Below are 27,192 nucleotides of genomic sequence, written 5' to 3'. Positions count from 1 at the left end.
CATTTTGAGGTACATGAATTATTTTCTTCTGATACATTTTTCATATGGGTGTAGATTTGTGAAATCGACATTACTTCTACGCACTTCCGGTTGACCTTGTGTGTCGTAGCACTGCGATTGTGTTCTCGCAAGTTTCATCACATGGGCGAAATCGACAAGATACGGAATTGATGTTCCAACATATTGTGTAATTCCCTTGTTTTGAAAGACTACTGGACATCGCTGATCACCAGATTGTCGTTCATATAACTGAAGACTGCTATCCAAATATTTGGTGGTTGGTGAATAAAACGCGGCGCCGTACGGCGTTTACAGCATCCATTCATTTGATTCGTGGCCCCATTCATTCCTGTGCAAAGACGGGCCAACACGAGTTGCGAATGTGAAGTGGTTTCCCGAATTCGTGTCTTCCGCAATACGTTCGCAACGCACACAGAAGAACAGAAAGAATCGGAATCAGTCTAGAAGTTGCCGTGTGTACGCTCTATAAAGCAAGATGTCGGCACAAGAAGAGACGGCTGCAGACAGGAATGTCGAAATATGGAAAATCAAGAAACTGATCAAAAGTTTACAAGCAGCAAGAGGGTAGGTTTCACTTCGCTAATCACACACACCAGCACATATTCACGCGCGATTTGCCACTTCATCAGCACTTGCCATCTGTTTGTGTGTGTGACTCTTGTGAGTCGGTGTGTGGATCCTGATCCTGGATACACGGCCACACTGCCCACGGCCCACAGCATGGTTGTTGAAACGAAATGTGTTGTCACATGGTAAAATTGGTAGAATTCATTTCGATGTCAAAGTAGGGAAAATCGCTGAGCATTTACAGATTAATACAGTAAGCATTCAAACTGCATTGCCATAATGGCATAATGTGATGGCACCAATCAGTGATTTACTACTGTAAAAGTGGATATTTTCGCATGACTAATTTTTCGCGCTCGGCCGGGTAATGTGAGTTTTGTGTATTTTTAATTTTGCAGAATCAAGACATCAACTAATTTTACTGGAACATGTGGCAAGCAAAAATATTTGCATGATTTTATTGTCGCACTAGTTTCTGGTTGTGCAAAATGCAAAAAAAAATTCCACTTTTATACTAAATTTATGATAATTACCATGGTTCGCATTCGGTAAGTAGAAACATAAATTTTACCATAGATTGTAGCCGTTTCTAAACACAATCAACTTGGTAAATAACTTACTGGGCGTCAACGTAGGTAATTCAGGTACCAGGCAGGGGTCCTCCAACCAGCGACCAAGGTTCATCCTTTAGTGCCAAAATTTGACTGCGTGCAAAAGCAGGTTTCTACAATATTCCTGAGGTGCGCGCTGTAACCGGTAACTTAATGTGGTGTGCTTGGCTGGGGTCGCTGGTGTGGTTCACATTTCTACATGTACAATTGTAGCAGGCGGTCAAATTATGAACGGCGCTCCGCCTATGATCGAATTACGGGTGGCTTGCTTTAATTCAAGTAAAATGGTGGGGGCTAATGTACTTTGTTTAGTTTTGACAATGCAGGGTTTAGGCCAGGGGCCACTGTTTTGGAATGACTTTGACCATTGACACTTATTGATAATGATATTTTAAGTTACAGAAATGAATTCTGATCATTGAATGTTTCACTTTCAGCTGCTCGATGCCATTGCAAACCAAAGTCAACAATCAATAATGAGATTATTGCCTATTGTCGGATGGCTACGGAAATGGCATGGTAAACCGATTTGCTCCCGGCTCGCTATCCCCAATGTATGAATACGTGTACGCCTAGCGTACGCACATCATCTGCTGTAGTTAGCCAGCGACTCTGATGGAAAGCTGGCATCTCGAGCCTACAATTATACTGTATACGCTGTTATTTTCGCGTACAGATATTTTCGTGAATGAGGGGATCACAGACATTTTCGCAAGTTGCTGTTTTTGCACACTGATTCAGAGATCCTCATAAGTGCACTATTACCTCAGCGCACGGTGACATTTTTGCGTGTTGTTAAATTCACGGCCCATGTGTTATTTGCAAAAATAACAGCTTATACAGTCAAGTTTGTGGGTCCAATTGTGAGAAGCTTGACAAATCAAATGCAAGTCCCCCACATCATATGCAACTTTTGCAGTTAAACACAAGTCTGTTGATTTCGTATGCAAATGTCAAACACAACTTTGATGAATAAGATGCAACTTTGCATTTGATTTTGGCCAAATGCAAAGTTCCAGGTGATACTTGTGTTTAATGTGAAGTTCCATAGCAAGTCAAGTTTAAAGCAACGGGCCTGCCCCTCGTACACAGTAAGCGTTACCGAAGCAAGCACACCATGATGCGACAATTCATTACATTTCCTCACTAATTTCAGCAGAATGTGCACCTCTGCCAGGCATGATGTGCATGAACACTTCATGTATACTATATAAACAATGAACAGCGAGCAAGTCTCAAAATGGTATTTGCTACATGTATTTCTGCCTAGATTCGTCAATGTTTATTGCAATTATTTCCTTATTATGGCCAAAGTTGTGTCGAAGTGACATTGTACTAAAGCTGAAACATGAAAATATAATCCTGTAACCCAAAATAATAATCATACTCATTTTAACCCATTGAGGACGATTTGATTTTGCTACAACACACATTTCCCATAGATGCTTGCCGAGTAGTTCTCGGGGACTCGTTGTTAACGGGTTAAGGTCAAAACTGTGTGTGGTCCCTAAAGCCTTGGATTGCCATACTTTTGGATCCATGTTGATATCTTGAATTCTACCAAACCAAATTGCACCAAATTACAGGAAGTAGTGTCTACTTTAATAAATAAAGAGCTTATTTTCAATCACTCGCATAAATTTTGAACCAAATCGGTTATCTGGAAGCATTGAATTGACATCGACTTTTACTCTGATGTCGTTGCTTAAACAGCTGAGTCTTTGCAAGCCTCTACAGTGCAATTATGCTGTACGCTGCTTGCACAATATGAAACAGAAGGTAGCCATATAAATTTTTTTATAATGTACTCATCTAATATTATGCCATATATCTTTCAAGTAAACAGAAACTTAAGTTCAGTGTACCCGATACAGTGATTAATAGATTGCGGCAAGGTGAAAAAAATTGATTGAGAAATGTGTGTGTGTGTGTACTGTGTACTGTACATGTATGTACCTCTGTGTGCGTTCGTGTGCACTGTAAAAACTGCATGATAGGTCTGACCAGTAGAAAAAATGGGTCGGTGTGCAGCCATGCAGAACCAGAGCTGTTTCAAATATAGACATTGCAGCTTGCAGAGCTCTTCTTAGGTTTCATACACATCTGGACTTCTGTTGGCTGTATCAACCAACCAAAACCCTGGCTAATCTCCCCTCAGGCATAGACCCCGTTTACAGTGCGAGGCTCAGCCGTGGCTCGGCTGTGGCCGAGCCCGCCTTCATTTCAGTGTAAACGCGCAAAAGGCCAAATGCGGGGCCAAATTGGCTGCGCATTTGGCCATGCTCAGGAGGTGGTCTCGGCCGCGGCCGAGCCCGGCCTTTTCTCAGTGTAAACTCAAACTGGGCCAAATGCACGGCCAATTTTAGTCTGGCTTCCAAACCCTCTGCCCGAACTATTTCGCCACTCAGGATATTAACCCCCTCAACGTCGAAAACTTGTATAGTTTATGGTGGTTTTGTCCTGCAAAGGATTTTTCCTACGGCAAAGGTCTTTGCCTGAACTGCGACTTCGTCGCCACGGAATCCAGTTGGCAAAGGGTCTGAAACCAGACTATACCAAATTGCGTTTGTTTACAAGCAGAGCGCCACTACGACAAAATATTGAAAGGTTTGAATTAAAAGCGCGTTTGAGCCTGGCAGTGTAAACGGACAAAATTGTGGGGCTCGGCCCGGCAATGGAGGCTGGGCTCGTCCGCGGCTCAGCCCCGCACTGTAAACGGGGTCATAGTATGTACTGTAAAACAATATTTTCGCGGCATGAAATTTTCGCGAATTGGAGCCGACGGCCTTTTTCGCGGCATGAAATTTTCCCGAGTTGCCTCTAACATTCATTGCGTATAGTGTAGACAAGAACTTTCATGAGCATTTTAATTTCACAAATCTTGGCTCTCGCAAATTCGCGAAATTAAAATGCACGCGAACATTCCTCGTTTTACAGTAGTTTTATGGCATTGGCTATAGCTAATCAGTGTGGTAAGTACCAATGGTATTGGGAGAACCTGAGAAGTGTGATCTACTGTAAACACCAACGATGAAGCAGCTTTCTACTACATGTAGCTGTACTGACTTTGCAACAATAGAGAATGTTACATGTGGTTGTTTCTAATTAGTACAAATATGAAACACACAATTCTTTCCCTTCTTTCATCACCTATAAAGCTGTTTCAGTCCCCAAAATTTTTACATGCTATACTCAATATCCATGCATAAAGGCACCAGTGTGTGCCTGATAGTAGACAAATTTCTTTTTAAAACTTGAGAATTGTCATAGATTAGTGCAAGTATAAGACAGACAAGCTGAATGTTAACTTCTTTCCAGTTCCAGTTGGCATTTAGTTCATTTTGTACAGGTCTTTAGGTTCTCGTCCATCCCTGCTTGCTCTCTTCTCTGTTTCTCTGATCACTTTCATTCCTTACCAATTCAGATGTGATCATTCATAGCATCCCCACATTTGGTCCTTTTGTTCAACATCCAGTGTTTAGTAATTACCCCACCTAGTTGCAATCTCCATCCTACTGTCTTTCATTGGTAGTTTTGGTGAATTGGGTTCTATGTTATAGGGTAGTTAGCCTCCTCCATTCCTTGTATCATTATTGGTTTCTGTATCTGATTTAATTAAAACACAAATTTTTAATATTTTCATCAGCATTTTGAGAAATAATAAATAGTTAAAAAAAAAATTGATGTGGTGCCAAAATTGGATGTGCGAGGAGACATGAAACTTGGCCTAATATTGGTGCATTCGCTAAATCCACATACAGTAAATATTTGGTGTTAATTCCCCTTTACGTAATCCACCAATCTAAGTGGTCGCAATATCATGACATCAAAGGACAAATTTCCAGAAGTTCGTCCCGTAAACAGTTTTTGTACAGCCCTTGCATTGTGGTCATCAACGCAACAACACTAGGCCGAGAGCCAATTCAGAGCCAATTAGATCAAATGGAAAAGTAATCAAATCTAAGCATTGTTGTAAGGTTTAGTGATGTTTCTTTGTTGATTGTTGTTATTATGGCATTGAAAAACTGTCAATGCTAATGACACTCCATGGCAAGGTCCCAAACAGTAACAGCCTTGTGACTGTCACACACGGACTGCACTTGATGTTTACCCTAATTGTTCTGCCCAGTTAGCCACTGGATTTCTCTACCTAACTCAATCACAACAACCATCTGGAAGAGAGTACCATGTCACCTTAGAGACTTTCAATTTCCAGTTTGATCTTGAAACCAAAGTCACAGCATGTTATTCAGAAGTCACTCTGTACCATGTAGCTACTTGTAGTGTCACAGTATGGTAATCTCACCAATATGCTCCTGTACTGTATCCGTCTATTTTTTAAAGGGATGGTGCAGTTTCAGTTGAGATGGGACCACAGTTTTCCAACGTTTTTTGATGATGATTATTTTTTTTTAGATAATGAGAAACCTGTTATGAAATAAGAAAGAGCATAGAATTCTACAAGGAATTCAAAGATTATTTGATGAAAATTGGTTTTGAAATGGCTGAGATATCCAAAGCAAAGCAATCTAATAAAAGATAGGACCCACCATTCGTTAGGATCGCTTTGTTTTTTACTTTGTTTTTGGATATCTCAGCCATTTCAAAACCGATTGTCATCAAACAAACTTTGAATTCCTCTTGGAATTGTATGCTCTTTAACATTTCATTGTCATTTCTAAGTATCTTGCAAAATGTTAAAGGCTGAATCCTCACCTCAACTAGTACTATACTATCCCTTTAAAATCACCTTGGCTCTCCTAGGGTTCACTGAAAGATACAATCTTCCAACCTTCCCTGCTCTGTAAACTGACCAGAGAGTTCACTATATACATGTACAGTATGCAAGCCTCGCGACTTTGGAAATATACTAGTATTCTGCCTCTTATACGACACATAGGGCAGTGATTTGGCCTAGTCATTAGCATGCCTGCCTCCCAGTCAATCCACATGACTTGGGTTTGATTCCCAAGTTTAGCTCTAAAGAGGCAAAACACTCTGTCCCTTATATGGCATATGAAATTAAGGTCCCATGTGTGAGAGGGTCTCAAATCATGCACATAAAAGATCTTGCTTCGTTCATTCATCACAAAGAGCAGGGTGGTAGTGAAGTGGTCTGCGTCACACCCAAGTGGACCCCATGGGAGACCAGTTACATTGTACACGTGTAGCACAGCTGAATATGGACTACCCAGCCATCTTCTCAGATAGAAAATGAAACAAGCAAAACATTTCCCTAATTGTTCATACATGCAGAGAATAAAGAATCTTAAATCTTGATTGCTCTATGGACTCTTTTCTGATTTTGACGTGAAAATATTGGTTTTCCAGCTGCATTGCCATCACATTACAGTATCTACATCTAGCTACAATCGTCATTAGCATTGTATAGCACATCTAGGTCATACCTTGATACATATTCTCAACTGCCAAGTACAAGCAGATGGAATTAACACTTGACCAAAAACTCATAGTGTTTTGATATTTTTGTAGGAGGTTTGACAGGTACATAGTGACAATACTAAGTGATTCATTTTTGTTTCCATATCTTTTTCATGGTGGGATACCTTGGTAATCTGTTCGGCCAGTTACCATCTGCAGGGATAAGTTTTATTTTGTGGTTTTGTTTCAGTTTGTTATGAACTGTCAGAAATTCTAGTGGTGCCCTACAATGTGTGATAAATCCCATTACACAAGGGTTAGTATAGTAATGGCCAATAGAATATCAGCAAATATTGGCACTTGTGCAAAATCAATTCATTTTTCTACAGTGCATGGGTAGTTTGGTTGTTGGAGATGATGAAAGTAGTGTGATTTGAACAGTCAGGTGGGATTCCCAGTCAAACATGCATTGCCACATCCCAGTTTTGATTCTACTCATGGATGCTAAAAACAGCATTGTCAATTTGTTATCAAACCTTATGGACAGTGTACATGTAAACTTGGTCAAAGTGGCAATGTTGTATAGAGAAATGTAGGACCTACTACTTGTACCATCAACCTTGTTGCTTACACAATGTAAGTCGACCTCGCATGAGTTGAATAATCGCCTATTAAGTCAAAGGTCTTTTCAAGTCATTTTCTCTTGTATTCTATTGAATTTAATCCCTCATATGAAAGTCAAATTTTCTCCCAAGTCGAAGCTTTTTCTTTAGTCCAACTAGATTCACAGGTAAGGTTGCTGTACATGTACAGAAATATTCTATTATATCCTTTGTGTCCCATTTAAATGTACATACAGGTACACGTGTACATATAAAAGTGAATACCATGTGTTATGTGCTCATTCCATTATTGTATAGCAGAAGTGAAGAAAATATACATTGTATCTTTTCAAGATTTTGCTTAGTCTTGCCACTGTTCATACAGTTGAACTACACTAACCTATATTTATGTACAAGTTGTCTGGAGAAATCAGTCCACGTGTATTTCCATGTGCTTGCACTTGTTGTACAATGTATTGGTTCTTGGACGTTTATTTTACCAGTCTGTTTTATAAGTGATTGAATCATGAATGACCCTAACCCGCTAAACTACCAGTTTGAGTACCATTGTAAGCAACTACAATATTACCACCTAGTTAATGTTGACATAAAAGGATAGAACTGCTAAGGTCAACAGATACGCTCTGAATCTTTTTTAAAGTTGAATATGGAGGTTAACTTTGGCATATTTGACAAGTAAAGTACAAGTTGTTGATTGTTAGTTGGGTTTTTTACAGTCATTTTAGAGCATTTTTGGGAGAACTTGTGTGGCATCCCCTGATTTGCATGATCTCCCTGTTGAATGCCAGTGGATCCTACAGACCATCACTCTGTCAGTGCCATTGCCACATTGTGTATGAGATGACATCAGACAGTCAATGGGAACTTGGCCAAAACAGCTGGCAATGAGCGAAGTGCTTTCTCTTGAGGGATCTATGATATTATCTGAAATTGTCGGCACAGATGCTATGATGTGGTAGATCTTTGGTATCTAGAGCATACAGTGTGCATTGTATGCTGACAAGTCTTTTGTAATTAGCACACAATTTTCATCATGACTTACAATTGTAGTTAAATGGGACAAGGATAACGTGTGATTGACATTTATTTAATGTGATACATACATTGTAGTGTAGGTGTTTGCTTTCTGAAGTTGCCCCTGCCAGATGTCTTGTTCTGCCTTTATTAGCATCTCTGTTTACATACATACGACAGAAGGACTTTCAGCTTCATGCATTTACAGGGTACTTTCAATTGTTCTGGATTATCAATTGATTTCTTCAAAAGTTCAAGAAGGATCAGGATTAAGATTAGGATACAATGGTGTCTTCGTGCTTTCTATAACAAAAGTTGGTCTACTGTACTGTACAAAGTGTACGTATAGTAGAGTATACGTACGTACGCCACACATGTTATGCACAAGGGAAGACAGGCCGGCCGGCCGGCAGCCCGAACTAGAAGTTGTTTACAGGATTGACAGCGCGTATGCATGCAATTCATCAAAGGAGCCGCCGCGCGCACAGACGATCGGCAATCTACCATAGGATTACAGGCAGTGCAATTGTACTGAAGTAAAGGAAGGAGGTGTGGCTCATTTCAGCGCTTCCTATTGGCTACATTCTTGAACCCATTTTATAATAACAATTAACACTGCATTGTATGTATACAATTCAAGACTTTTATTTTCATGTATTTTGCTTAACTCTATCATTTATGTTGTAGGGTCCTATATCATATGGCACGGACTCTCTGCAATTGAAGGATGATGCTAGTCTACAGAAAACGGCACACTAACTGTAGTTTAGAAATGCAAATAGAATGGTGAGGAAGCTGTGTCAGTCCAAGTTGTTACTTTGCAGATTAGTGGTTTTGACGGAGCCAGTCAACAATGCAGTGAGGCGTACTTTTAGTCCTGAAAAACAGTGGATATTTAATCATGAGTCAGTCAGCAGGAGTGCCATAACCTTCCAGGGTTTTGCCGCAAAAAGGAAGTAAGGTTCGGCGGTGCACTTGGATAGGAATTGCTGTCGATGTTGCAAGACAAAATGAGTACCTGTGTAGCATGGTTGAATTGCCACATACACCACCAATAAACTTGTGAATTATGGATGACTTAACTTGAATTTGTATACAGCTGCAGTAGGCAGGTACTGTAACGTAGAGTACTTTGTACTGCACATGATGCGTTTTTTCCACTCTTAGCCAAATTAGTTGTTGCTACATTGTCACAGCTACTTGTGTACTGTAAGCAAACTTTAGGTGTTTCCATATCATTTGACCCCCTCCAAAAAAAAGAAAGAAAAAAGAAATAGAATGACGGAGAAGAGATACACTGATATGTGCGTTTTTGTTTTTGTTTTTGTTTTTACTAAGGTGTTATATGTACTGTATTTTCAAGAGACCTCGTGAAATCACTAGTGTACACATACTGTATGTCATTTAAGCATGCCTTTGAATGTTGAATGCAGTAGTAAATCTTCATTCTATGACACAAGTATTTTGATTTTGCCTACATTGGTTTTACACGTCAAGCAAATAGCATTCCTTGCAATCTTGAAGACAAGCGGTGTCGATCTCTCTATGTGCTAAAACATTTCGCAGAGAGATTCATCGCTGTCTACAATAATACTGTGGTATATTAATCTGCCGATAGACCGACAGTGCATGATAAAAATGTATTTATGATAAAAACAATCTTTCCGATATAATGATATTTTGCATTATGATAATTATGTCTGTGAAAAAGTCTGGGTCAATATCATTAAGTCAGTATTCATCTACATGTCCAGTATGCAGTAGAGTAATGTGCTCACTGTAGTGGCCCATCGAGATGGTGTGTTTACCGGTAAATCTTTTGTGGACAGGCATGAACTATTTTCAGCCGATGGTGGGCGTATGTGACGACATGACTTCATGGATCCTGGCAGGGGTATATTGTACCAAGATGAATTCCCCCCCCCCCCCACCCCACCTCCCAATCCGCCCCCATCCACCCACATCCAAGTGTGATGTCAGTATGATGGACATCGGTCCTTCAGATTGAAATATCACATTTGCACTTCATACTGTGGTGTGATTCATGGGGAATGATGGTCACTCATCATGACAAATATTTTGATATAGCCACAAACAGTCACAATGTCTTTTCAAAGCTTGAGAGAAGGGGAGGGGGTGGGGAGAGAAGGGGAGGGGGTATGGACAGAGAGATGCTACTAAGAATTATGATGGAAATGAAATTATTGAGAGTTTACAGTGAGCAATTTTTTGCTTCTCTGATCTGGCACAGTATAGAACATGTTAGTGTGTACATATGTAGGTAATGCATTGCACAGTCACAGCAATAAAAGCAATAAGAAGCTTACAGTATACAATGTAGGCAACATTCCAGGTTCCTACAGCATGTTGCAAGAGTGAAAATTGATTTGAAAGTGCAAATAGTTATTCTTTGTACATTATAATTTCATTGTTTTTATTTGTGTGTTTGTATGTGTGTGTGTGATGTCCTGTCATACAAATGTAGGTAAGAGTTTTAGCAGCATGAAAGACTCAAATGTACCATTATTCTCTCTTGACAAGAGGGCAGTGTGACATTCTTGGAATGCAGTTGTTGGTCTTATTGCGTCCAAACGTCCCTCACATGTGGTGAGAGAGGATTGAGGGGCAATCATCGCATGCCTGTATGAATTCATCACGATGTCAGTAAAAGTGTATCATAGTGCTGAAATCTCCCCAAGAGGATAATGTTACATATATTTGGTCTGGACAGTAAATCCCATGTTTGGAATGACAACTTCCTGTCATGAGGCATGTTTATAAATTGGATCATGTTTGGAGAGAATTGTATGAGATGACTCTTGATTGCCTTTCTCTCTTCTGAACCAGAATAAGCAATAAACACAGCGCTATTAAGAAAGTAGACCTACACATTTGTACTCCATTTGAGATTGCACAGTGCAACCAAAACCAATATTGCAAACAATTTTTTTTTTCTTTCTCATCCTTCCCATCTCCCCCTCAGGGTTTGTCTGTTTATCTATCTATCTATTGCATGTCTATCCTTTTCCATCTTTCTTTCTGCTTTTGCTCAGTGGTCCTAGAAAAATGCAGTATGATGCTTACAGTGTCTACTGACACATTAATAACAAAAGTCGCTGGTACTGTGCGTAAATTGCACATCATTACTTTTCAAAAAATGCAAATTAATGGTACAAAGCTACATGTATCATTGTCAGTATTCCAACCTGTAACACACAATTTTGTTCTTACCTTTGGTCATGCAGGCTCTGGTACACTCTTCCAATTTTCCCTCAAAACTTATCCTTACGTATACTGTACAAGATCACATGTGACTGGCAAAAGCCATGTGCATGTACTGTAAAACCAGAATTATTAGCAGCATGAAATTGTGCAAATTGGGGCTGATGGCCTTGTTAGCGGCATAAAACTTTCGCGAATCACATACATGTGACATTTAATACATTTTGTAGGCAAACACTTTTGCATGCATTATAATACTTTCATGAATACTTCCTCGCAAAATTCATGAAAGTTCATGTACACAAAAATTTCTGGTCTTACGGTATAATGATTGCATTTGAACAAACTTTTCCCCCTTGTGCATTTTCCCTCAGTGCGTGTATGTGTGTTTGAGTGAGTGTGTGTACTGTTTGTGTTGCTGATTTAAGTACCTCACATTTTCTCAATCTATAATTGATGTACATATTGTATTCTGGTGAATATAATGCTCTGTGCAGTAATGACTCTACCCAGGCTGCTTGCCAACAAGAAGTCATGTTATGGCACAGTGAACATGTTGCTGTTAGGAACACTCCTCCAGCTTGTCAGTGTTGTTCAAATTACACCTACAACCCAGAAGGGGATTGTGGAGTTCATGGAATATTAGAGAACCTCACACATCATGCAATGTAACCCTAGGCTGTATGTTGAGGTTAGCCTTTGTTCAAGACCCTCTTGCTGTAGTCATTTGCAAGAGGAGCCGTCAAAGGGATGTTGTGCGTGAAGGAGTCAAGCCTCCAGGGAGAGGCAAGCCCAAATGATACCCCATTTATACACACAGCTGGGCCCAGGAGTAGTGCTGAAGTGCTTCGACTTACATAATTTTCATGACAACCTTCAGAACTTCGAACATGTACACTGTATGCACAGCCTGCACTGTATACCACTTCTGAAGCCCTCTTAGAAACGTTGGCAACCGTTTATACAGAATATAGGGCGCTTCAGGAGTGCTCCTTAGCCTACAGCCTACAAACTGTAGGCTCGAGAGGGGCATAACTTTTGAGCACTCCAGGTCCTGACTGTCTGTTCATACACAGCTCAGATGGGTTCAGGAGCAGTCCTGGAGAGCTCTAAATGGCCTGTATAGATGGGATGTAAGAGAGTCTTGGTAGACCAGTCTATTTCTTAACTTACCATACAGAATTCTGCAATCCATCAGTAGAACTCTGCTCAGGGAAGCATATTTATTAGATCTATCTATTTGGCACTGCAGGATGATGGGCAAATTTAGCAGTTCCATTGGTCAAACTAGCCTTATTATTCAGCATGAGAGGGGCTTTGGTTAGGCTTTGCCCCAGTTGTGATGGTAATCACATTCACTGTTCTCAAACAGCATTCATGTTGAAAGCACACAGCTTCCACTCTCTTTGCTGGAGGTTTTTTTTTTTTTTTTTTTTTGACACAAACAACAGCATGAGTGCCTTGAAATAAGGCTATGTATGGCTGGTGGAAATGAACGGAAAGTGTGTGATTCAGTGCAGTATGCTAATTTTCCTCCTTTCATGCAGGAATGGCACCAGTATGATCTCCCTCATCATCCCACCCAAAGATCAAATCTCCAGAGTCGCCAAGATGCTGGCCGACGAATTTGGAACAGCCTCAAACATCAAAAGTCGAGTCAACAGGTAAAAGAAGAAAAATGGATGTAAAAGTTGGGGAGGGTTTGGATGGGATAGGGAGGGGAACACTCTTGGCCCACCTAGTGACTAGTACTTACATTCTATGTCTATCAATATGTTTACACAGTGGTACACACAAAAACATAAAACATATCTGTTAGGCATTGACAAATGTTGTGCATTTCAGCAGGAAAAGTTACTCTACCATTGATGGTTTTATAGTTTAAGACAATGATTATAAAGCTATTGTGTTTTTATGATTACTAATTTGATGGTTTTAGCTTTTTTATATCAAAAAAGTGTAAGATAATCTATGTAATTTGAAAAGGACAAATTTGTTATTTTCCAAATCAGCAGTATTATTTATCAATATTTATCAAAAAAAGTTGCTATTGCAATAATATATGTATCATTCTCATTGTCTTGCTGTTGTTGGGGTCAGTGTATTTTTCCATGCTATGATGGATGGATAGATCAATCTTGCTTTCACCAGGAAAATTGAGTAAAATTTAGCATTCTGAGTTGATATTTTTTGTTTGTAAATGATAATGATATGCTGTTATTTACACGGGATTGCTTCTTCAGACTTACCACTGCTCTTCCACAGGGCCCTGCCTTTATTATAACCCCAGCATTACCAGGTGATGTGCTTTGTGATGCTATCCCAGACAAAAGAGTCTCCTGTCCACCCCCCCCCCCCTCCCTTATTCTATCCTGGAAGATAACATTGCTGATAATAAATTTGCTATCATTTTTGGCATGCCAGTTTGTCAGTCTATCAGCACTTTGCCTACCGTTGTAGGGGGAATTTCAAACTTGATGAGTTTAGTGTTTCACTTCCAGATTTACCTGCTGAATACTGTGTTTCCCTGCCCCCTTTTCTTCCAGACTCTCGGTTCTATCGGCAATCACATCAGTACAACAGCGTCTCAAACTGTACTCCAAGGTTCCGCCCAACGGCCTCGTCATCTACTGCGGCACCATCGTGACGGAGGACGGCAAGGAGAAGAAGGTCAACATCGACTTCGAGCCCTTCCGGCCAATCAACACCTCCCTCTACCTATGCGACAACAAATTCCACACAGAGGTATGGTGTGCCCAGCCGCTGCCAGTGTATTCAGAATGGTTATCTCAACACTTGTCACCATATTCGGCTTGAGGGGGGGGGGGGGGGGGGGGGGGGGGGGGGGAGTAGAGAGGGGAAGATGATGAAGTTTGCATATTATTTTCTTTATTTTTCTGTTTATCAAGGTCATGAAGTAATACAAATCATACCCGCAGTTGGGTGAATGCAAATGTTTTTGCTCACGTAAGTAACGGTCCAAGTCTTTCGGTCAAATTAAGACCGATACCAGCTAATATGCAATGTTATTATCTGAACCTGACTATCTTTTTCAAGATAACTTACATCCATGCTTTGTTCCCTTGCGGATGACATTCAAATGTTTGATCAAATATCTGTCAATTAGATGTCAATGAATCACATGGCATTGAGTTCAATGTTGTGTGAATGTCTGTATGACAATATGATTAAAGGGCTTCATTGATAACTTAATGTCATAAGTCTTCCCAGTACTGTAAAACCGGAAACTTTCGTGTGCATGAAACTTTCACAAATTTCGCAGGAAGCCAAAACTTGTGAGGGTAAAATGCACATTAAAGTTTTGGTCTACACAATCCATTAACTGCATTCATTTTCATCAATTCGTGAAAATTTCATGCTGTGTATTCACAAATTGTTTCTGGTTTTACAGCACTTTTTTTTCCACTGTATCTCGCATTTATTTTTGCTTTTCTATCCATCTCCCTCTGACCAGGCTTTGACAGCACTTCTAGCAGACGACAATAAATTTGGCTTCATCGTGATGGACGGTAACGGGGCCCTGTTTGGCACCCTGTCAGGGAACACCAGGGAGGTGCTGCACAAGTTCACCGTAGACTTACCAAAGAAACACGGTGAGAGGAGAACTACTGTAAAAGTGGATACTTTCGCGCGACTAATTTTTCGCGCTTGGCCCGGTCAGAAGAGTTCAGAGTGTTTTTAATTCCGTGGAATAGAGACATCACGCACAGGAACATATGGCAAGCAAAAATATTCGCGTGCTTTTATTTTCGTGCTAGGTTCTGGTTGGGCAAAATGCGCGAAAATTTCAACACCGAGAAAATTTCCACTTTCACAGTAGTAGAATTTCTTATTCAGGCTAGGTTTTTACTCGACACATATGAAGTCTTTCCTGTCATCCATACCTGTTTTGAAGAAAACTGGAAAGAGAACCATTTTCTGACTTGTACCGTGGACATAGGGAACCAATTCACTTTGTAATTGGATGAGGAAAAAATATTGTTCTTTGACATTTCAATTAAAACAAGCAGGACAGGAAGTTCTTACAGTGTACTGATTGAATCAGTTTGATATCAAAGTAATGTCAGTTTGAGCAACTTTAATGCCATGATTGATCTGTCTTTCATAAATGATATGTGATTTGAGCTAAGACTATAGAAATTAGCAATATAGTCGCTTATTGTCAGATTAAAGACTAGTCAAAAAATCCCTGTCATGATACCTGACCTAGCATGTAATATTTCAAAACCTCCCTTCCCTTCTCCCAAAAAGGAATATAAGGTTAACAGTCAGGATTCGTTAATTGTGTGTATGTAACATGTACAATTTTGTTCTCTATATTTTCGATTTGAACAATGTCTTGACTCAGATTTGTCCCTATTTCTGTATTCCCCAGGTCGTGGAGGTCAGTCGGCCCTACGTTTTGCCCGTCTCAGGATGGAGAAGCGACACAACTATGTACGGAAGGTTGCAGAGACAGCGGTCCAGCTGTACATAAGCAACGACAAGCCGAACATTGGTGGCCTGATCCTCGCAGGGTCTGCAGACTTCAAGACAGAGCTCAGCCAGTCAGACATGTTTGATCCTGTGAGTCTTCTTAGAAGAGAAAGTCATTCCTGTCCAATCCTGAGCTGTTTAGTCTTCGTGATTCTGAAGGGTTCTCCCCTGAAACCTTTTAGTATCTTTTTGGTTTCATGACATTTGCTCCTGTGAAATATAGCTGCACGCTACGCCAAACCCAAATTCTGCCCACGAACATTACTGTATACGCCATATTATTTCGCCAGTCTAAATTTTCGCGAATTGGGAATTCCTGACGATTTCGCGAGTGGTTAAATTCGTGATCTTGGAGTCTTGTACTGAACGGAGAAATGTACACGTGTACATCACATCCACATCGGGATCAGAGTCAATATTTTCGTGTGTCTTTAATTTTGCGAATAGCACCTGATTCGCGAAATTCGCGAAAATAAAAACCTCACGAAATATGCGGCGTATACAGTATCCTAATTCTAAATTCTAATCCTAATCCTTGCATCAAACTAAACCTGAAACCCTATTACAAACCTAACCCTAACCCTGTAAGTCCTTGGAAAAAATAAGGCCGGAGCAATTGTCACAGGAGCAAATGTTGTGTCACCATCTCTTTGAGTACTGATGAAAAAAAAAAGAAGGAAAGATCTCCCTGTTTTGGGGACTATATTGGCCTGCAAAGATCCATGTATCACTAAAGTATCTCCCCGATTACTCTGTGGAACCTGCCTGATTTGACTGTGTGAATGTGAGCAGCCCTGCCAATGTATCTTTCCCTCTATACTGTCAATTCTTTTCTTTTAGTGCTGTGTCTTTTCTCTTCTTCAGCTATGTGTGTGTCTGGGATAAATTAGTCTTAGGCCCTCCAGCTTTCAACCTTATGTAATGCTACCATGGTAACACATATTCCTTGCTCTATTTGACTCTTTGAAAAGAGCACTGATAATTCAGATACTACTGTGTAAGCTGTTATTTTCACGTACAGATATTTTTGCAAATTAAGAGGTCACAGACATTTTCGCGAGAAGTTGTTTTTGTGAAATGACACCGACGCTATTGAATAGTCTTTGTTACCCTAGCACATGGCAACATTTCGACGTGCTGTCAAATTCGTGATCGAACTGTGACTCGTGAAATTCGAGAAAATTCAACCTTTGCGAAAATAACAGCTTACACAGTATTAAAGAGATCTCTTTCACAAACACTGTAAAAGACAGCTTTGATCTCTCCTGATTTGCTTTGCGTACACATATCAATGATGAATCACAAATGGTACTACCTGCCACCCTCAGTAGGGAAAGAGTTATGACAGATAGTGGAAGAAGCCTTTCCTGTTGCATCTGTACCCGTGCAAGGTCTTATGTAACTTCATGTTTGTATGTACAATGTTGAAGTGCCAATGTCATCATGTTTGCTCTAATCTCCATGCTTTTCTCTTGTTTCTGTCCGTCTTTCAGAGGTTACAAAATAAAGTGCTCAAGCTGGTCGATGTATCGTACGGAGGAGAGAATGGATTTAACCAGGCCATTGAACTGTCGGCTGAGGTCCTTTCCAATGTCAAATTCATTCAAGAAAAGAAACTCATCGGTACGTTGGGCCAGTGCACTGGCCGTGCCTTCTGTTAATTCAATTTCAAGAGCAGCATTTGTTTCTGGAATATTACCCATGTCGTAATTTTGTCTGGCTTAAAGGGATGGTACAGTATTGGTGGAGATGAGAATTGGGCTTATAACTTTTTGCGAGATACCAAGAAAACACTTATGATATAGTTAAGAGCATATCATTTTAAGAGGAATTCAAAGTTTATTTGATGAAAATCGTTTTTGGAATGACTGAAACATACAAAAACAAAGTAAAACAAAGCGATCGTAATAAAGTGTGGGTCCCACACTTTATTATAATCGCTCTTTTTTGTATATCTCAGCCATTTCAAAACCAATTTTTATCAAATAAACATTGAATTCCTCATAGAATTCCTCATAGAATTACATGCTCTTTCATATTTCATAAGAGGTTTCTCATCTCACCAAAAAATGTTGGAAACCTGAAATTAGGTCTCAACCAAAACTGTACAATCCCTTTAACTTGTTTAGTGCAGTTGTTATGTTTCAGGTCAATATTTTTCTTTACATGTCTCTATCCAGAGTTGGTGAAGTTCCTTATGAGATGCCAGTTTGTAGGTTGTTTGGGATGTCTACAAAATGATAGAAATGCAAAGAAAAATAAAAAATAAAAATAAAAGGGAAAAATTAAAGGGGAGACTTATTTCTGAAAATGCATAATATGCATTGCCACAGCACTGGGTCTATGAGCTTGGAATTTGTGATGTCAATCACCGTGAATTTTCGTTCATTTCAGTCTCTCTCCTTTTTCTCACCAGGGAAATATTTTGATGAGATCTCACAAGACACGGGGAAGTACTGCTTCGGGGTCGAGGACACATTCAAGGCACTGGAGATGGGTGCCGTCGAAATCCTCATCGTCTGGGAGAATCTTGATGTCGTCCGCTATGTTCTCAAGAACCATTCCTCCGATGGTAAGCCACGAGGAGATTTTCTGAGATCACGGCTTTATTTACGTCACTGTTTCCATTGTATGATGGATTTGATATTATAATCATGAAACTTCTTGTAGATTTAATGAGATCCAAGCATTAGATTTCAAAATTGTTCACAAATTTGTATAACTCTTCATTTTGGCAATGTCTTGAGCATGCTGGGAAAATTTCTCTGTGTAGACTTGGTGTCACCTTTATATTATTTCCTTTTTTGTAGAAGAGAACTGTGTACAAGGGAGAGTGAGGTTTCCAGTCATCTCTAGACCTCCAAGAAGTCTACACCATCCATCCATCACTCGGGATAATCCCCTCTAATGTTCCTTCCTTCTCACTTCCTTTCATTTCTGTCACATGGTGTAGCCATATGCTGTCTGCATCCAGAACTTTCAGAATTCATCTCTCGTGTATTCTTAGTTTGCCTCTTTATGCTTTCCTACTGATTACATCAATAATGTCAAAATAATTCTTCTCGTCATTTATTTACAGAGGAGAAAGTGCTTCATCTGAACCCTGAGCAACAAAAGGACAAGACCTACTTCATTGACAAAGATGTGAGTTATTTCTTGTTGTTATTCGGTTCATGGAAAGTATATCATAATTCAATGAGTTTAGGTATAAAGTGGAAGGTGATGGCCATTTCCCTTTGCAGTAAGTTATGTTCTCTTGTCTGCAGCATTGTTTAGCAAAAATCACTAGCCTGTTACTTCCTTGAAGTGATGTTGGAAAGGGAGGGTTAGGGAATAAGTTATAAGAATTGTAAGATTTTAAAGACTGCTGACACCCTCATAGTGTATAAGAATACAGTCTTACATTGACACAAAATAGGAATATGTGCAGATGGTAAATACAGAGAAGATAGTAGCAAGTCATATGGCCAGGGCTACTATTTTGCTATCCCTGTTACACCTCGTGTCGGTTGGCTGACTGATGTACAAATAGAGTTATAAAGTTCTCAGATGTTTGACCAATTCCACCAAATCTGTTACGGACTGCTGGATATATTTTCACCATGTTCATGCTTTATGAAGTTCTCTACTGGGTACATTCCTGTTTAGAATTACATTTTCTTTTGGAAAAATAACTGATAATATATTCTAAACTATGTCTTTTTACAGCAAGAATAGACATACAGAAGTTGTGGTTTTAACCCGTTGAGGACGAGTCCCGAGTATACTCCGGCAAATGTCTATGGGAAATGCGTGTTGTAGCAAAATCAGTCCATCCTCAAAGGGTTAAAGAATTCCAAGTTGTGAAATCTTCATTTGACATGTCCTGCATGGGCTGAATGATTAAACCCCCCAAACAAAGTTTTGAGGGATGTGAGAGAGTGAGCATATTGTTTCTCAGTAGATTGAGCAGTCAATTAGTTGCAAAGAAACTTGTAAAGTGGAATATCGTAGCTTTCAAGAAATTTGAGTAATTGTTTATTGGTCTCAAGGTATTGTATAAATACGCCAGGCTTTCGGCTTTTGTGTTTGCTGCCTGTGTTGCCATGACAACGTCAATTCTTCTCAATGTCTTCATTTCCCCTCTTAGAAAGAGGTATAGTAGGGATCTTTGACACAGCTGATGGTACTGTCTTTTGCTGTGTTTTTTTCTATTTTGTAATCAATACTTTGCATTTATTCTGTCTTGTTTCCAAACACACAGACTGGTGTAGAAATGGAGTTAGTGGATTCCCAAGCATTGCTTGAATGGCTGGCAAACAACTACAAATCATTCGGTGAGTATCGTGGAAAATGGTCTCTGCTTGCTGTCGAGTTTGACAACTACAGCACCAGAAATCATAAGAATGGTAGATGGAGAAGGCACAAATGTATTTATCTTTGCAACTACATTCAGGACAATCTCCGTTTTCTTATGTTGTGCAATGACTTTAAAAGCGAGGATATGTTCTGTTTTTAATCAGTTATTACCAGTTTTATTGAGGAAGAACTAGCCCAAGGATGTACCTTTTGTGAATGTATTGGTGCCTTGGTAAACAGTTACGGAGACTATTTCCTTCACAATGATTAATCTTTCTACCCTGTTTAGGCTATGCAACAGATACTGTTGGTTTGTTTAGTTTAGTGCAAGCAAATCATTATTTCAGGGTTACTGTAAAAGTGGATATTTTTGTGCTCTGCTGGATAAGAAGAGTTTCGCGTGTTTTTGATTTCCGCAGAATCAAGATGTCAACTACTGGAACATATGGCAAGCAAAAAATACTTGTGTGCTTTTATTTTCCGCTAGTTTGTAGTTGCGCAAAATACGCGAAAATTTCCACTTTTACACATTTTGGGAATTGATTTGGAAATTGATGTGTCCATAGTGACGATAGACAACTGTTAGAAGTGTACTAATCTCTTTAGATTGTCATGGGGGGGGGGGGGATGTGACTAAGTAAGGCAGATTTCTTTAAGTAATCACGTACCAGAAGTTAATGAATGAAATAGATATACTGTATTAATATCACAAGTTAATGAATTAAAAGAAATTTACTGTATAAATATCATTTTTGTAAAACCAGGTGCAACATTGGAGATTATCACAGACAGATCACAAGAGGGATCCCAGTTTTGCAAGGGTTTTGGGGGCATCGGTGGTCTCCTGCGATACAGAGTGGACTTCCAGCAGCTGGACTACGATGAGGATGACGACGACTACGGCGACTACGATGACTAAATTCGTGAACAGAAAAAAACAAAGGGAAGCGTATAAGTGAGGCAGCAATCGTTCGACATCCACACATTCACGGACAGCAGAAAGAAGATATCATTTTATAGAGACACAAAATGACATTATATCAGTAAAAGCACCTCAACTTCTGTTTACCATCTATCCGACCTTCTCTTCAGTGGGACTCCAATCAACAGCAGGATGGCTTTTCTTCCCAGAAGAATGGCTGGTCTCGGACGTCAGACGTGGTCTAATCTCCGAGGCAACCAAGATGGCGCCCCTTACCTGTTAGCTTGAAGCTTCTGAATGCCTCTGAACTTGACATATTTTGTCTTCGTATTATAGGAGAATTTAGAAGCCTGGGTAACACGTGTTTGTCACACTAAAGTACCCAAAATGGGATCCAATCCACCAGAAAAAGGACAAAGCTGCTACTCCTAGTTAGAACCCATAAATTTGCTGTCACATGACAGTATGCCGAGGATTTCATGGTTGCCTGGTGCCTGCTGTATCTTTTGGTAATATTTATAAAGTGCTATTCTGTTTAGAAGGTTCTATCTTGTACAATCCTGTACTTCCCTGTAGGCAGAGAAAGAGCCACTAAGAGCTGAACAGGATGAACTTTGTTCCCCGATTGACAAAAATTAAGCCCTCCTTTTCCCCTCCGTTCATCATATTTTTTTTTTTTAATGGCATGTCATGGTGCATTGGAGAAGCTTATATGAAATGATAAAACAGATAATCCGTAGCCTGTCGTAGCACAAACTGGATTACCTGATAGTTTAATGAGATACACCTCTGAGCTCACACTTCACTATCCTCTCTCGTCTTTTTTTTTTTTTTCACTTGACCACAGTGATATTGGGTGCTGAATCTAACGGTAGGTCTGGGGAGGGGTCAGTTTTTGTAAAGGGTGCGATTGTTTAAAATGCCCTTGATATGAATGAGTGACATGCAGTGATCATTGAGAAAAGCTGGTGGAGGCATTTCATGCTGCACTACACACATCATTCCAGCAGTCTTTGAAGACGTAGAGCAAAGGGGTTAGGGTTTCATGGAAAACATACAAAAAAAAAAAAAAAAATTATTGCTTTTCACTCCTGATTTACTGTTGTGATTTCAGCAGTGGTACATACTGTATGCTTATCAAGAGTTTGAAGAAATGACACACGTTTGGAATAATGTTTCCCTCGGGTGTGCTTCAGTAATCTGAGGAAAGCATTAGAGCGATGCTGGCTGATGTCAAGAGAGCTTCATGTTGGAAGCCTGATAAAAAGCTGCAACTTCTGTAAAACCAGAAACATTCATGGCATGAAACTCACAAATTCGAGCCAATGGGCTTTATTGCTGCATAAAACTCTCGCGAATTGCTGACCATGAGAAATTTTGAACAGAATTACAAAACTTTTGTTTTAGAGCAGCCTGCATAAATGTCTGTAAAGCCAAATACGACCAATATTTGCATGTAAATTTCTTCCAGAGCTACCTTTCTCCCCATTTTCGTTTGTCATTCATTTATATTCTTCAAACTAGAATCACCTGCAAGATTAATGACTTTTAAGGCCTGCATAAAAACTATAAAGTTTTTTGGTCCCACTGTCAAACGGTGATGCCTTCACTATGTTTTGCTAGGTGCTCAATGCCTGTGCAGTAAAGAAATTCTGGTTGCCAGTGTAGGAGCAGTTATTTATTTATTATGAATTAGTTTTGCAATCCCCTCTTGGAAGTTTATGCATAGTAGCATTTACTATGCGTTTCTCCCAGTCATGGCTTGGTTCTACCTCAATAGATGCATGGACAATTTTGTACATATACTTGATATTGAGTATGACTGATTTCTCAAATCATTTGCATGGCAGGTTTTTAATTCGAGTTGTTGTTGGTTGTTTTCAGGAGCAAAAAGGAGAAGACTTATTTCTATTTAAAAAGTTTGTGGAAATTAACAGCTCCTAGTCCCACACGAGTGTTGTGTGACAAGTTGTTCAAAGCTTGGCTCGCAGTCGGCACCCACCCAACCATGAAATCTGAGGTAATCGTTGAATGACACCTTTTTTAAAAGCCTCCATGAGGTTCCCTTAGACTCTGTAGCGATTCATTCTTGTGTATTTTTACTTCTAGAGCACTTGTTAACGAAAAAAGTGGTATATTCAGGGCATGAAGTGGCTGTGGTGAATGGTGAATCCAAATATTGTCAGTCTTCTCATCATTGTGGTATGAAAAGAATGTCACACGGCTGTTTGGAGAGAGACATACTTTTATTGTGGATTTGTGGAGTAAACCCAGCCTCCCACACTGTACAAGGCAAAGAGACCAATCAACTTGATGTGATAATGGTCTATCTTTGTCTTTTTGTCATGTATGACACTTAACTATGAGAATATTTTATTTCTTTTGATAATGTAATCTACGATATTCTACCATGTGCTAGGCAAGTCTCAATTGGAGAATTGTCACGGACCGCAGTATATATGAGTTATTACATGAGTGATCAGCATGCATCTACAAGGTAGCAAAACCTGATTGGTTAGCTGCGAGATCGGGGCGGAACTCAAAACCACCATCGAGATGTGCATGTGTGTTTTCAAAAAAAAAAAATGGTTACCCTTCAGAGACGGGATGTGTGTGGCACAAGTCTGTCCGTGTGGGAGTGGTCAGTGATATCAGGCACTGGTAAGTTAATGGCTGATGGAGACTACATTGGGAGGGATAATAGAATGTGCTCCTATCTCTCTCTCCAGACAGCTGGGGTGGTCAGTCCTGCGTGGTGCTTGACCAAACCAAGCCACAAACACAGTAAAGGCATCGTGTCATTCCATTGCTGCAAGTAACTACATCCACACAGGACTGTTCACACTGCACCTTTTGTCATTTTGCTCTCTTTCTATGCCTCTATCAAACAGATACTACCTGCCAACTTAATCATACTCAAAGAAGACTATTCAGTGGTTGTTGACCTTCTGTTAAAGGGCAGCCATGATAGGTAGCTTATGCTTTTGTGTTTCACACTGACTAATAACAAATTACTACCAGTATTTGTCACATAATTCTAGATGTGCAAAAAACTTCTCTGTCGATAAGATCTCAAAGAGAGCCGTTCTACCCATTCATATGATACAATACGTAACAAGTGTGAACAGACCTTCAGGATGTGCATATTTTCCTTTGTCAAAGATATAAAAGGTTATGTATTTCATGTGATGATAACAAAGAAGATGCCTATACTACATTTCCCCCACAGATTATGCATTGGCCTTTGTAGTCTGTACGCATGTGATGGGAGACCACAGTAAAGTCATATACTGACAAGATTTAGTCTCCTGCAAGTCACCATATCTTTTTTTTTTTTTTTTATGTCACTACGTTTTGAAGCTGCCAAAATAAAAGAAGCAAGTCTATTGTGGAGTCACTACTGTGGAGGAAATACTGGTCACCAGGTTCCTGGCTTGGAAGGCAGGAGCATCTCAGTGCACCAAAAGTTACAAGTGTTCGTAATCAGTGATGCAATAAATGTGAATCCATCACATTAGACACTGTTTCAAATTTTCTGATGAGCATGGAGCGTCCAATTTATTTTGGAATTTCAAGTTTGCGATCACTCGTAACTTCTTCGTGCCGGGGGACGTGAGGGCATTGCTGATGACCATCATAGATGACCATCATAAATGACCTCTTGAACCACAAGCTGGACGTGACTCTGGTAGCAATGTGTGACACAAAGTCTGTGGAAGTATATTGTAAGATTTCACAACTAATTATGAAGTATTTGTAAAGAGATCCTTTTTGTTGTGTGGGCAGAGAGAGAGCTTAGATTCACTAAGATACTGAATATAAACTCTGACTTGGAGATTTATTGCATGGAAGATGAGAGATATCTTAGTGTCAATATGTGTGGGCACGATGGGACGATACTTTACACTGTCATTTGGTTTTCTGTTTCTTTCACTCTTTTTTTCATGGCATAGTTAGAAAATGGCAGATTCTACGTGCACAGTATGCACCCAACAGCTTCGTACCATCTTTTGTGAGACTCGGTTTCATCACTGACAAGGAATGCTCAGCGACTTACTCAAACCAAAGCATGTTTCCACGCGACAAACATTGAGATCCCATCCCTCACACCGTATTTGTGGCTATATGATTAAAGGACGTACACGGAATAAAAGCACGCACACAAAAACACTGCAAGCACTCACATTTGACCCATTTCTGCCCCAGCCCCAACCCCAACCCCAAACCAATCTTCCCAATTCTTGCTTGCAAGACTGACTGCAACTGCAAATTTGAAAACAGAGAGAAAAACACAAACAAAAACACATCAAGATGGAACGTCTTCAACTCAAGCTTCTCGACTTAATCTCCTTTTTATGGCAAATCCGGCGATGACAAACCATGGTTTTATCTGAAGAGGAGTGCCATAAGACTCCTTTCACCAGATGTGTAACTCTATGGCCCCTTCCTTATCCCTAGTCTCTCTTCCATATCTGCAATTTTTTTTAATGTAATGTAATGAGATATTAGAAAGTTTATAGACTTTTAGTCTTGCCTAGCTAGACTATATTGTAATGTTGATAATAATAATAATAATAAAAAAATCTTGCAAATGCTGCATGTTGCCATTTTCTTTTCCAAACTTTTACAGAACACCTGGACAGTTCTGTGACTTATAATGAGTTAGTTGTCATGTTTGGACCCTAGATAAATTCAGTTATTTAGGATTGATAGCTTTGATAAGGCACTGTCCTGTTTTCATGGGAGTATGAAATGAATACTAGTGAAAATAAAAAAGTTCTCATGCAGTGCAATTTAGATTTAAAAAAAAACATGTGTATCCACCAGATTTCTTAGGCGGGTTACAGCTAGTTTGTTTCTTGCATACTTTTTAAGACGAAAAAACTAGGGCATTAGTAAATTTCAGGACATATACTTGATGTACTCTTACCGGGCTTATATATCATTGTATAATCTCAGAGCATCCCCAAACCCCCCTCCCCCTCCCCCACCCCCAACCAAGCTCTTCCCTAGTAGACTAGTCTGGTCTCCATCCTTCAGTGCATAAAATTTCAATCTCTATGCAAAGACATTCCCTGCTACTGAGATGTGATTAGAAATCAAGTGTATATCCCCCGTGCAGTGATGGTGTAGTGTGTCGATCAAGAAGAAAGTGTTTTGTACGTAGCTGCAGACAGATAGTAGTGGCCATATGTGACCATTATGAAGTGCACTTATATCATACATACGAAGGCAGAGTACATTGTTTTGTGCAGTCACTGTTATGTTCTGTGTCTGATTAGCATTAACAATTTAGTGTTAGTGGTGGGTTAAACTTATACACCCCATAATGACAAAAGCTTCCTTTTTTCCTCTCTTTTTTTGGTAAGATAAAAATTAGGGGCATTAGGGGGACTTCAAGTATGGCGTAGCATGGAGCAAAATCTATATGCATCATAATATATATTCCTTCAGTTCAGTATATTGTCATGCTTTAGTGAGTGCAAGAACGACCGTGTGTAGCCTGCCTTGTGTTTCTGAGGATGGAATGAGTGCTGTCATTTGGACTGAAGGGGAGTCATTCAGTTTACCAAATAAATAAATGAGAGAAATATATGCATAGATAAAGATGACCATGTTAATGAGGTGATCATGTGAGTTGGCTGCATGCAATATCTTGAGTATATTTTCTTTTATGATTGCATTCTTCGGGTTACACCACAGACATGCTTGGTTGTGTAAACAGGTGGGGATGTCTAATAACTTCCATACAGTGTATCATCTCAGTGCCAAGTTAGTGAGTTATTGATGTAAAGGTTTGGTGATGGTCAAGTAACGTGGCATTCTGTGGCTTCCCAGTGGTTGAAGGTCACCTTAGTAAAGTCTCAACCATCGAGACTGCTAAATTTTGGTAGAATATATCTTTATGTATTTCTGTTAGAGACAGTATTTATTTATCCTTTTGAATGGGGGAGGGGGAAGGGTTTGGGATATGCGGAACTTTTTTTTCTTTATG

General features: G+C 39.7%; 1 protein-coding gene across 1 annotated transcript; it reads left to right on the top strand.

Moving 5' to 3' along the window:
- Positions 1-290: 290 nt before the first annotated feature.
- LOC139724334 (eukaryotic peptide chain release factor subunit 1) lies at positions 291-22,091 on the top strand. Its single transcript, XM_071635477.1, has 10 exons — positions 291-585; positions 12,988-13,104; positions 13,987-14,185; positions 14,916-15,054; positions 15,837-16,027; positions 17,431-17,560; positions 18,354-18,509; positions 19,017-19,081; positions 20,181-20,253; positions 21,040-22,091. The coding sequence occupies exons 1-10, from the start codon at positions 497-499 to the stop codon at positions 21,192-21,194; spliced, it is 1,314 nt and encodes a 437-aa protein (XP_071491578.1). The 5' UTR covers positions 291-496; the 3' UTR covers positions 21,195-22,091.
- Positions 22,092-27,192: the final 5,101 nt, after the last annotated feature.

Source organism: Diadema antillarum, unplaced genomic scaffold, assembly GCF_040938485.1.
Source record: "Diadema antillarum isolate AM-2024a unplaced genomic scaffold, OU_Dant_1.0 scf00000211, whole genome shotgun sequence".
In the NCBI taxonomy this organism is placed as follows: domain Eukaryota; kingdom Metazoa; phylum Echinodermata; class Echinoidea; order Diadematoida; family Diadematidae; genus Diadema; species Diadema antillarum.
The sequence above is the reverse complement of the archived record's forward strand: the minus strand, read 5'-3'. Positions and strand labels throughout refer to the sequence as shown.